The 12,374-nt window shown below is 62.3% G+C and overlaps 1 protein-coding gene across 5 annotated transcripts in view; it reads right to left on the bottom strand.

Annotated features, from left to right (window-relative positions):
* NAV1 (neuron navigator 1) overlaps positions 1–12,374 on the bottom strand; it is a 203,091-nt gene that overhangs the window by 144,612 nt on the left and 46,105 nt on the right. For all 5 annotated transcript variants that reach the window (XM_088845187.1, XM_088845183.1, XM_055418884.2 and 2 more), the window contains one exon: positions 677–1,422. In XM_088845187.1, coding sequence (XP_088701313.1) covers positions 677–1,392 — 716 coding nt within the window. In that variant the 5' untranslated portion in view covers positions 1,393–1,422. The remainder of the gene's footprint in view (positions 1–676; positions 1,423–12,374) is intronic.

Below are 12,374 nucleotides of genomic sequence, written 5' to 3'. Positions count from 1 at the left end.
TGTGGGGGAGCTCGTCCTGGAATCAGCCCAGAGGAAAACCCCAGGAAGTCTGCTTCGTCAGGGAAAGCACTTCATTTGTGTTCAGGCACCTGGAAACTGTGCGGCACTTGGGGATCAGAAAGCCGCTTATGTAAAGGTGGCCGTTTCGGACGCGGGGCCTGTTTCTGTTAAGGAAGGACAGACGACAGACGCGCGTCTCTGAGCCCCACGTGCTGCTGAAAAGAGCCAGCAGCTCAGCGCGTGGGCCGTGCTGGGGTGAAGGGCGGCCCGGGCCCCGCTGACGGTGCCACCCGCGTCAGAAGCTGGTCCCCCAGGGGTGCCCATGGGCAGCGTGGGAAGCGGAGAGGCGGGCAGCATGGGGGCTCCTGGGGGTCCGCGGGGATTTCACAACCATGCAGGGAAGGCCTCGCTCAGCGGCGGCTGGCCCAGGTGAGTCGGGTGAGGCTGTAGCTGGCTGCATGAGCCACGTGACACCCTGACGCCTGTCCTCGAAGAAGTGAGCGTGCTGGGGGCACCTCCGGGCCTGGGTCTCGCGGTGCCGAGTTGGGTCTGGGTGCCCCCTTAGGGTCCCACCCCCACCCCCGCACTCCCCCCACCTTCCGTTCTCTCCACCGGCCCCTCCCCTCCGTGGGCCCCGAGTCTGGGCTCCATCCCTCCACTGCCCCCCGCAGCTTACCTGTACCGGAAGGGGGCCACGGTGGCCATGACCGGCTGGCCGTGCGCGTGGGCCGAGCCGAAGCTGACAGCCCCTGGGGCTGGGCGTGGGCTCCGCACGGGGCTGCAGGCTGGGGAGGGAGGCCCCGAAGTCGCCTGCGGTTCAGGCTCCAGAGGCCTGGGCGCCCTGGAACTCGTGCCGGGAACGTCTCTCTGATCTCTCCCTGGGTGGCTGGAGGGCTTTCGAGCTTCAGCAGTGCCGGGTATCTGCGTGTCTCCCCGGGAGCTGGCCCGGGAGGGGCTCCTGCCGCAGGTCTGGCGGGTCACGGTCCCCTCCTGGGCCTCCCTCTTCTGCCCCAGGGTGCCCCGTGTCTCTCCAGCTCTTCTCGACCCGGCCCGGCTGGCCAGGGCTGCCTTGGGGGCCGCCCGGGGGCTGCTCCAGGGGGAGCCGGCGGAAGCCCCCGCCCCCTCAGACAGCTCCCTTGGTGCCCCCGCGGCCTTGGGGGAGCCTCTCCCCCGGGGGCCCTTAGGGGACGAGCCCCTGGAAGGGCCGCCGGCCTTGCCTAGTCTCGGGGAGACTGCCCGCTGGGGGCTCAGGGCCAGGCCGGCCTGGCGCGGCCGCAGCTGGGGTGATGCCGCTGGGGTCTGGGTCCTGCTCTGTGAGGCAGCGCGGGGCACGGGGATGGCGGAGGCGTGCTGGGGGCGGCCCACGGCACTCAGGCTGGCTGTCCCGTCCATGGCCAACAGGCTTGCGGCAGGGCTACTGAGCTGCAGAGAGAGGACGGGAGACTGTGAGGCCCTATCCTGGGGGCACCGGCACCCCTCGGTTGTGTCCTGGCTGCCCACCTGGCTCAGGGAGGACCTGCTGCCTCTTGCAAACACAGGAGAAAGTGCCCGCGCACTGAGACGTGCTATGCGATCAGGCGGTTTAAGCTTGTCCCGGGGCCTGTCCACGGATGGGGCCACCCCCGCCCCTCAGTCTCTTCTCACACGGAGTCCAGAATGCTCTGCCCCTGGGAAATCAACTCCCTGCCCCCGGCTGGCTCCTGCTATGACGCCCACCTTACCCCAGACACGGCCGTGGGGCGTTAGCTCCAGACCTCACCGGCCCGCCAGCAGGCAGCCCCCCGCGGTCACAGCCCGCCTGCACCTGTCCTGGCCAGGCTCCCGCCGTCCGGCTTGCACCTGCCTGGCATCACTGCCCCTCTCCCGGCTCCTTCCTGCTGTGCCCACCCACGTGTCCCTAGAGACATGGGCACCCAGCCCATAGCCTTCCTCTCTAGCCCCTTCCCTACCTACCTCCTGCCCCAGGCAACCGTTCCTCCGCCCCCTCCTCTGGCCTCAGAGATGAGGGTCCCACCCTGAGATAAAGGCGGAGCCAATCCCTGCCGCCAGCATCTGTACTTCTCTCCTGGACCCCGATCTGTGAGTCACCCCCTCTCTCCCGTATCCTCCCCAGCATGCTAATGAGTGAATTAATGGATCAATTAATCACTTTCATTTCAAAGGAAATTTGAAGTCAGCTACAAAGACACATAGTCAACTTCAGAGGAAAGGCTTGGTGTAGAAAATGAATCACGCAACAATTAGCAGAGCACAGGCATGGATGCTCCCATAACTCTGTTGTGGGAAAAGCCTTTACAGCATCCTGCCGAAGGCAGGGATCCTGAAGGAAGACGCTGAGAGGTTGGAGTGCGTAGAATTAAAGTCCCTGGGGGACAGGAAATTGCTTCCCCCAGGTTCAGGCCACCAGTAAACTGTAAACACACTCGCCACACGGGTGAGGGACCGGGAGTCACACCCTCCGTCCAGGGGGCTCTACCAAATGGATCAAGAGCAAACACCCCCAAGAAGCAGCGGCCAAAGGATCGAACAGGAAGTTCGTGCAGTGACACGGCTGCCCGGACACAAGAAAAAGAAAGGGCTTCATGAGAATTGAAGAGATGCAAATTAAACCAGTTAACACCGGCTGCTCTCAAGTTTACCGTCTCTGGGAAAACTGTGACTTCGTCGTGGTATGAGGGCAGGGCCCTGGCACGTGGCCATGGGACTGGCCCTCGATGCAGAAATGTGTCCTGGGGATGGTCACAGATGTGGCCTGAGCTGCTGAACTTGGCCTCGGGCACACGGCTGAGCCACACTCCGACCAGCAGAGGCAATGGGCAGACCACCCCTGAGCAGGGCCGTGGACCACTGAGCACTGCAGCCACAGCTCAGACTTCAGCATCCACAAGTTCAGTCCCACACAGGCAGGTGCAGGGTCACGTTTCTTGTGCCAAGACACAGTGGGGGGACAGCAGGGCCTGGCGCTCCCACCCATGCCCCACGCTCTCCTCCTTGAGGGACCGAGACTGGGCAGGGGGTTCCCAGGGCTGAGGACAGGCCTGCGATGACGGTTTACTACACGTTTCCCTTTCCCGGCCCGCCTCTAAACTCTGTCCTCTGTCCGCCTGTCAGGATAGAGGTGACCAGAGACCCGAGCTGTGGGCGGGTAGCAGGCTGCGGGACAGGATCTCAGGCCACCCCTACCCCCTTGGCCTCCAGACCCAGCTTTGGGCTCCAGCAACCCAACACTGAGCCTGGCCCCAGTGGAGAAGGCCGTGACCTGCGCAGAGTTCAGAGGACATGTGGTCTCCACTGGGGGCTGTTTCCCTGGCCTCTGAGAGAGAGGCCCCCCAAGCATAGGCGCCCCGAGCCACAGCTGAGGGTGTGTGTGTGTGCATCCCACTGACCCGGTCCCCACAGACAGCTCTACTGCCAGGACCCTCGGCCCCTTTTCAACCAATCGGCCAAAAGAAATGACTTCGTGCCAGTAAAAATCCATGACTTAAAACTGCCCCACAAATCCGGGGGGCAGAGGCGCAGAGCCGGCGGTGGTCCACAGACAGCCCCACTCAGCACCCGCAGCCCCATGCCGAGGCCCCTTGGGGAGGCTCCCGGGGGCAGCCACCCCCCCCATAACGCAAGTGGGTGCCGGGAGCCCGAGTCACGAGGCTGCAGGTGCCAGGCCCTGGGAGGTGCCCATGACAGCCCTGCCGCACCCCATCCCTCCTCCCTCCCACGTCACGCCCTCCGGGTCTGTCGGTCACCAGAGGCCTGGCTTCCAGATGGGCCAGGCAGCAGTCGGGAGAGGAACCTGGGGGAGAGGGTGCCCAAGGCCCCCGGCAACTGGAGCCGCATAGCCCTGTGCCTGCCCCAGCCACCAGCCGGCCCACCACGGTCCCAGCGGCTCATCCCCACCTCCCTCCTCCTTTCCCTTGGCTCTCAGCCCCAGGCCCAGGGCTGCCTGTCCAGCCAGGCGGATGCAGGTGACATCACCCAACACGGCCACTTACTTCTTCCAGGCCCCGAGGTCCAGGGCCACCAGGTTGGGGCAGGTGGGGTCTGGGGGACTCCGGGCCTCTCTGAAAGCCCACCACTGGAGACCCTGCCCCCACAGGGTGGGCTGGTACCTGGTCTGAACACCAGCGACACCGAGGCCTTTGGAGGGGCGGGATGCAAACCCACCAGGGAGACCCCTGTGAGCTGCTGTCAGGCCTCCTGCCAAGGCACGAGGCCTCGGGCCAGCTACCCAGGCAGAGACCTCGAGAGAAGGGCGAGGGCAGCTGTGGGGTGTTGGCTACCCAGGCAGAGACCTCGACAGAAGGGCGAGGGCAGCTGTGGGGTGTTGCCGGCCCAGGATCAGCCCTGTGCCCAGACTACAGTGCCGTTCGTGCACAGGCCTCAGCGGCGCCATCTGGGAGGTGGTACGAAGTCAGGGGTGGGGCGTCAGGCTCCATGCCGCTGTCCTCCAGAGCAGCGGGGGCGGGGGGCACCGGCCACCCCAGGCAGAGTGCATCCCAGGCCCCCTCTGGGCCACGCTGACCACGCTCCGTCACGCCTGCTGCACGACGCCCCCACGTCAGGACCACCCCCCTCCCAGCAGCGGCACATCCGTGTGGGAGTCACGCACAGAGGAGGGGCCGGGGCTGCACGAGAGGTTCCCCTCCCCTGCGGACCCCCAACCCGGTCTCAAAGGCCGGCCCCAGAGCCGTGAGGTTCCCAGAGCTCAGCGCCCCAGGGCCCACCAGGCCCAGCGAGCTTGCAGGAGACCTGCGTTGGTGGGAGCAGGGCGACCCCCTCTTCCTGTCTCACTACTTGGGGGCAGACCCTGGAAGTTCAAGGTCAAGGCGCCAGCAGATTCGGCTTCTGGTGGGGCCCTTGTTTCCAGTTCACGGACGGCGTCTTCGCACTGTGTCCTCGTGTGGAGGGCGGGGTGAGAGCATTCTCGGGAGTCTCTTTCCGGGGACACTGATCCCATTCACGACCTAACCATGTACCAAGGACTCCAGTTTTTCCCACCATCGCCTTGAGGCTAGCACTTCAACATAAGAACTTGGGGACATAAGCATTCAGTCTAAAGCAGAGTGAAAAACACTTCATGTGGTAGCCAAAGGGAAGTGCTTTTAAAAGGTTAGTTCTTACGATGAAAGTAACATGCTCATTAGAACAAACTTGGAAAAACCTACAAAAATACAAAGAAGAAAAAGTCTGTCCCCTATAGGCCTTTTGTTGTTCAGTCACTCAGTCCCGTCCTACTCTTTGCAACCCCCTGGACTGCAGCACACCTGGCTTCCCTGTCCTTCACTGTCTCCATATGCCTTACTAGCTGACACTGGCCTTCTTATACGTCTTGATTTCTTCCAGGCTTCTTACAATTCACGCTTACACCCTTAGACATCGTAAAATTGTGATGATGCTATACGTGCATTTTACATCTTTTCACTTAGTATGTAGTATGCGTTTTACTTTTCATTTGAAAACCTTCAGACATTTTCAGAAACGTTGTGAATCGCTGATAAAACTTCTGTGACTGCATTAGACAAAACTGGCTCATCACCCCACTGTCACTAACCATTTGGAGGCTTCCAGCTTCCTACCATTTTGTGTAAGACTGTGATGAACACCCAGCCCGGCTCTGCTGGTGCCTCGGACGACGGTTTCCGGCTGCACTTCTGGAAGGGGGATTACCAGGTCCGGGGGGGTTGTAGGAGAACTCAGTCACACACAGCAGACGCTGTTCTGAAAGCCACACCCAGCCTGTCTCCCCATTCTCTCAGCACCATTCCCCCAGCTCCTTGTGCAGCCGTGGGGGGGTGGGGGTGGGGTGCAGCCTCTGTGGGGGGCCCAGAGCTTCAACCACGTTCAGATAGTCGGGCCAAGCAGGGCAATAATGCAGGGGCAGACCCTGCGGCAGTCTGCTCTGCCTGCCCCCGAACACTGCTGAGCCTCGGAGGTTTGGGTCTGAGGCTGGGAGGGACCTTCCTCCCTTGGGAGGCACCAGCAACTGGGCCCGTCTGGCCCGCCGTTGGTGGGGAGCGGAGAGCGCTGAGGGCGGGCCTGCAGGCAGCATGGCAGGCCGGGCAGGGCTGCTTTCCCCAGGGCCTGGTCCGCTGATCCTTGGTGCCCTGTCTGGCCCAGGCCCCCCTCCCCTTTCTGAGACTGCCCCCCAACTTCTCACCCAGGTGGTTTTTGAGCCGAGCCCCATGGTAACTACCTGCCAGGCCCTTGGACGGGCAGGTGGAAAAGCCAGGGCGAGCTCCAGCCCAGGGGCCCAGGCTTCCTCACTTCCCTCCCACACCCTCTGTCCCTTGAACAGTGACCGAAAGACCCTCCATCATCCACTGCCTTTTGCACAGCCCGCAGAAAGGTGCTCACGGGCCCCACCCCACTCCACATAAACGAATGCCCGTGACTCTCCTCCTGGGACCTTGAGGGAACGTCCCCGAGGAGACCCTCCAGCCGCACCCGCAGACATTGGCCTCGTGACTTGTCGTCTCCTAGGTTCTGGTCCAGGCTATTTGTGACCTCTCTGGGGACCCTGAGAGCAAGCAAGTGACCGCTGTGTGGATGTCCCAGAACACAAGGTCTCACCACCTTCTTCAACCACCACCTAACTTCTTGTTCTCTCTCCTTTGCAATACTTGTTGTCATGGAGATTCTAACGCAATGTAGGAAGCTTGTTACTTGGCAACGAGATACTGGAGGTACAGGATTGGCTGCTGAGGTCTGAAGGAGCAGCAAGGATGCTGAGGGAAGGTAGGAGAGTTGAGAAACACCCTGGGGAGCACCAGGCACGGGGACGGAGAGCAGACGGAGGACCAGGGGACGAGGAAGAGCGAACACGGAGCATCCCGGGGCTGGGCCACGCTGTGAGCTTGCTCTAATGCCCTCAGCAAAAGCAAGACAAAACTAACACACAGTGACGCATTTCCATAGCTGTATTTACACTGTGGCAGGATAGAGGGGGATTTCAACAAAGAGAAGGTCCTAAGTATCAGAGCAGGGAAATGCTGCAGGAAGGCCCCGTGGTGCAGCGGAAAGGGCAGGGCTTGCGGTCGAAAACTTGGAGGTGAAGCTCAACCCCACCCATTCCTCTCGTGTGACGCCATCAAAAGACTGAAGCCTCTGAGCCTCAGTTTCCTCATCTGTGAAACGGGAACAGCAGCCTGACCTCCAGGGCTGGCTTCATGAGCGCTGCCCAGCGGAAGCGGGCGTGTGGGCAGTGGTCTCTCACGTGGCTTCTGCAGGGGCCTTTTATGACCAGTGTTCCTCGTTACCTTAATTGTTAGCCTCATGACCAGAACTGAAAGCGCGCCGCCTGGAGAGGAGACAGCCCAGCTCACTGCTATCCAGACTCTGCCTACCGTCTGAGCGCTGGCCTCTCTAGCGGCCGGGCCTGAAATAGTCTGACCCTCGGGGTGCCATCAGGAGGGACACATCCCAGTAGGTTCATGAGACGCTGTGCCCGTCCTGAGCGCCCAGTGGCGCCCAGATGCCCTAAAGGCCAGGGCAGCCTCCTGACCCCATACCCAGGTCTGCCCTCGGGGGTGGAGACCAGTGTTCCTTAAAGGGAGGACGGCTCAGGGGTGCTGGGCGCCCTCCCCAGCACCCGGGTCACACGTGGCCCCGGAGCGGTGAGAGCGGGAGAGCGCGGGCATCCCGCAGACAAAGCAAGCGGCGAGCTCCCGAGTGAAGGCCGGTGTCCTCTGCCGGCGCCGCGGTGACCGCAGCGGCCGGGAAGCACAGACCCACTGCCCCTGCACCTGCACTGAGGCAGTGGCCCAGGCTGGGACCCCCTCGCAGACAGGACCCTCAGGATGGTCTGCAGCGACCCCAAGGCACAGGAGAGGCACTCAAGGGGGCGGGCCCCCTGGGCCCGTGGAGCCTTGGCGAACGATTCCTGTGGGCCCATAAAAGTTGTAGAGATTCCCGGTGACCAGCCTGACCCCCCTGCTGCCATCTGCTCCTCCTGGTCCCTCCCACCCTCAGAGAGCAACGTGACGGCCGAGGACGGACCCGGCTCAGCAGCTCTGCGTCGAGCCAGCCAGAGGCAGGCAGACGGCAACTCAGGCAGACGCGGCTTCTTTCAGCGCCTCTCCGTCTGCAGCTCGCCAGCCCCCGCACTATGAAGCCGTGCTTTCCAGGCTGACCTCTAACGACAGCCGGCATCAGGGCGGCGCTCTGAGGGTCCCAGCTCTGCTGGGCCTGGGCCAGGCTTGCCCCCTAAATGGGGGCCGGGTCAGGGGGCAGAGCTTGCTGAGGGGTGAAGGGCTCGGGAGACCTGGCCACGGGCCCACGCCTGAGGGTTCTAAGCAATTTCATGGGAACCAAAGATGATTCAGAAAAGGGTTAACTCCAGTATGGAGAACACAGAGTGACCTTGGGTCTGTGTCCCGTCATTTTTCTCCTGCGCTGAGAGGAAACAAGGAGAAAAGCGGTCACTGGGCAAGAAGAGATTCAGGGAGTGGCCCTCTGAGACCCTTCCCTCTGGTGGGGAGGCGAGGGCAGGGCTCTGTCGTCCAAAGGGTGGGGGTCCCGCTGTAGCTGCTGAGTGGGTGGGAAGGGGTGTGGCCTCCCCTACTTTAGCTTCAAGTCGATCCTCTCCACGTAGGACTGTGTATCAACGATGGATCTCCCAGCTTCACTCCCCGGGGCTGGGTGGGGTCGGTGGCCATGAGCAGGTCCTCCGGGGCTTCAGTCATTCTGCCGGGACAGGGGGCGGGGAGGGACCCCTGGGGGCCTGAGAGCTCAGCAAGAGGGAAGGAAGAAGCAGCCTTGAGGACTCACTTCTGCAGAGGCCCTGGGAGGGGTGGACCTCCCACGAGGTGGGGGAAATGATGCTCCAGAGCCAGACTTCAGGTCAGGACCACGGGAGCTGGAGGGTGGTCATCTCAGGACAAACCAGCCCCAGAGGCCCTGCCGTGGGTGGGCTCTCTGCTCCCTCACCAGGAAGGAGGGGTCGACTCCAAAGCAGCCTCACTGTTCTTGAATTTCCTGACTCATCTTTGTCCATTTCTTGTCCCTCACTCCACCGTTTATAAAACAAAGTTCATATTTTGAAGCAGTTTCAGATTTACAGAGAAGCTGCAGAGATACAACAAAGTCCCCACGTCCCCTGGTCCAACTGCCCTTGTGCTGAAGTCTCGAATAACCAGGCACCTTTGTGAAAGGGAAGAACTTCACCTCGATCGTCACTGCTCAGTGAGCCACAGACTCAGAGCTCACCAGTCTTCCCACCCATGTCTTATTTTGTGCTCCCGGCGCCTTACTGCACTTAGCTTCCCTTAGCTTTTAAAATTTAAATTTCCTTTTGCAAACTCCAGTCTGTCTGCACTGTGCTCCAGGGGACAAGGAGAAGGCATCTGGGCTGCCGTCACTCAATTCTGAGCAGGTCTTGGGCTGCAGTAAGAGCAAGGGACGTGCAGTATTTACAACAGCCAAGCCAGGGAAGCAGCCTGGGGGTCCACCGATGGAGGGGTGGACGAAGGAGACAGGGGACACACGTACAGTGGAATATTACTCAGCCACAGAAAGAAGGAGACGATGCCATCTGCAGAGACGCGAACGGACGCAGAGACCGTCATAGAGTGAAGGAAGTCAGAAAGAGAAAGACAAGTATCTCAGACTCACGCATATGTGTGGGACCTAGAAACACGGTACAGATGAGCTACACGCACAGCAGACACAGAGAACCATGCAGGGAACGCGCTGGGACGGAGGAATCGGGAGCCTGCGACTGACACGTTTACGTGTTACTGATACTATGAATAAAACAGGCTTCCCAGCGGCGCAGTGGTGAAGAATCCACCTGCCGATGCAGGAGATGTGGGTTCGATTCCTGGGTTAGGAAGATCCCCTGGGGAAGGAAATGGCAACCCGCTACGGCATTCTTGCTTGGAGAATTCCAGGCACAGAGGAGCCTGGAGGGCTACAGTCCACAGGGTCCCAGAGAGTCGGACACGACTGAGCACGCACGCACAGATGCATAAAACAGGTAACCGCCGAGACCCGCTGTGAGCACGGGGAGCTCTGCTCAGAGCACTGTGCTGACAAAGAGGGGTTTGTCCAGCAGGAACTAACAAAACACTGCCAAGCAGCTGAAGTCCAGCAGCAACAGTACAAAGGAACAAGGAACAGTCTCTCTCCGAGCATTTCTCTTCGGAAACGGAGGTCATTCAGTGTCGCTCAGAGATGCCTGTGGGGTCTCAGGCCCCAAGACCTCCGGGATGAGGGGGCCACAGTCACAGATGATCAGACGCGCCCGCCAGGGCACCTGGACTGGCTGGAGCCGCCCCCTCGGTCCGGAGCCCAGGGTCGGCCTGGCAGCAAACTCAGCCTGTCCCTGAGCACAGGTTTGGCGCCGGGCAGCACCAAGAGAGAGCAGAGGGGCCTGCATCTCCGCAGAACGGTTTCCAAGTAGAGTGTTACTTTCTCCCCCTCAAGGTCTCCCTGGAGATGACTGGGGGCTGAAAACGCACTGAGTCTCTCTCCTTGTTTACGACACACGCCCCTCCTCCCTCTGTCCCTCAGCCGGTCTCTTTCTGAGCAGTCATGAGTGGCCCTGAGTAGGGGTCAGAGCCGGGCCAGGGAGCCTGCCCGAGGCCCCAGCTCACGGGAGGGCGCTGCGCTCAGACAGACATGGGTTTGGGGAGAGAAGCCCCAGCAGCTCGCTTTGTGCTCCGTGCCCCAAGAGGGGCTGCAAGGAGGGAGCAGGCCCGTGAGCGGCGGGTGACGAGGGCCTTGTCCCAATGTGCAGGCCAGGGGGTGCTGGCTCACGGACTCTGGATACACACCCTCTGCTCTCCGCTCCCACTGAACATGGCCTCAGGAAAGGAGCCTCTTTCCCGCCAGAGGGACTGGTCTGGAAGTGAAGATGAGGTGACATCCAGGGAACCCTGCACGTGGGACCCAAGAGCACTGTGGCCTCGTCTTCCTGGAGGCCCCCCCGGGGAGCTCACTACTGGAGGCCCCCGGGCAGGCGGGAGGCTGCTGGCTGGCGTGGAGATCCCTGTGTTCTCCTTGTGGTCAAGGGAGCCACCGAAGCCCCGGCCCCAAGAGCGGTGCAGACGCCCTTCTCGGTCAGAGCCACCGCTTCTAACGCCCCACGTGATGACGGCCACCAGTCCCAGGGAGGCCACAGGCACAACCACCTCTGGGGCTCCACTGGCCCCAGGATGAGCCCCAGAGAGACACCATACCTCCTGTCTCCCTGTCGCCGAGCCAGGGGAGTGCATGGAGCCAGCCTCCTGACGGCAGGTGCCCACCCTCACCCGCAGCCTTTGCTTCTGTCACCCCGACACTCGGCGAACTTGGGATTTGGGTCCCGGGTCACAGAGCTGCATCCAGCCCCCCGATTCCAGGCCACGGACCTCCAGTCAGATCCGTGGTTCCTACACGCTTTTCCTGGCCCCGCACCCCCGTGCCAGGGCCCTCGTTCAGGCCCCGTGTTTATCAGAAGGATGGAGGCCTGGTCCCCTGCCCCTCTGCTGCCCACTCAGCATTTCCTAACTGAGGTCAGAGGACCCGGTTGAACCGTGGTCTGACCACGACCCTCCTGTGCAACTAAACCAAGCCCCCGGGGGCTACGAGAACCCCTGACTCACTGCCCCCGCCTGTGGGCCACGCCTCCGGCCTGTCCTGCCATCAGCATCCTGTCTTCCTCCAGCTGCCCTCTCCACACCCTCCTGTTCGGCCCGGGCGTTGAGCCATCCAGGAGCCCCCGGGTCCCCTGGCAGTGTCCACAGCTGGCTCTTAGTGCCCATGGCTCCTGGGCTCAGCTCCAGAGCCGCCCTCCTGGAGAAGGCGGCCCCACCCCGCTCGCGCCCCGGTACCCACCCCACACTCCAGGACCTGCTGCGCACGGCGCCAGGTGCCGGTGGGGCAGAGATGCCCGGGGCCCGGCAGGCTGGACCCCGCTCCTTGTCCAGCCCAGGCGGTGGGGGTCTCCCGGGCCCAGGAAGCCGGGCCAGGAGCAACGCCGCCCCTCCCCAGGTCGGGGGGGCCGTGGGAGGAAGGAAACGAGAGGCAGCTGTGGAGGACGCAGGCCGGGAAGCGTCCCTGTGGCACCAGGAGCAGGTGGGACGCGGGCACAGCTTCCCAAGCTGTGGAGAGGGGAGGGCCCTGCGGGGAGGGGTCTTCGGTATCGTCCCCTTGGGCACAACTGGAGGCCCCTGGGGCACGTTGGTGATTGTGTGAGAGGCTGTGGTCTGCACGGAGGCTCACCCGGAAGCTCCGGGCTAAGGACTGGGTGTGTGTGTGGGGGAAGTGGGGCCGTGGGGCTGACCCCGGGGTCTGGGCAGCAGGTGGGCTGCAGGGGTCTGCACTGCCCCCTCACCCTTCCTCTCATCACAGGCCCCTTTTCCAGGGGGCACAGCCTTCAATCCCACCCGCAGCCTTGG

This window comes from Moschus berezovskii, chromosome 17, assembly GCF_049115385.1.
Source record: "Moschus berezovskii isolate FMDL1 chromosome 17, NW_MosBer_1.0, whole genome shotgun sequence".
In the NCBI taxonomy this organism is placed as follows: Eukaryota; Metazoa; Chordata; class Mammalia; order Artiodactyla; family Moschidae; genus Moschus; species Moschus berezovskii.
This window is presented reverse-complemented; position numbering and strand designations above follow the sequence as displayed.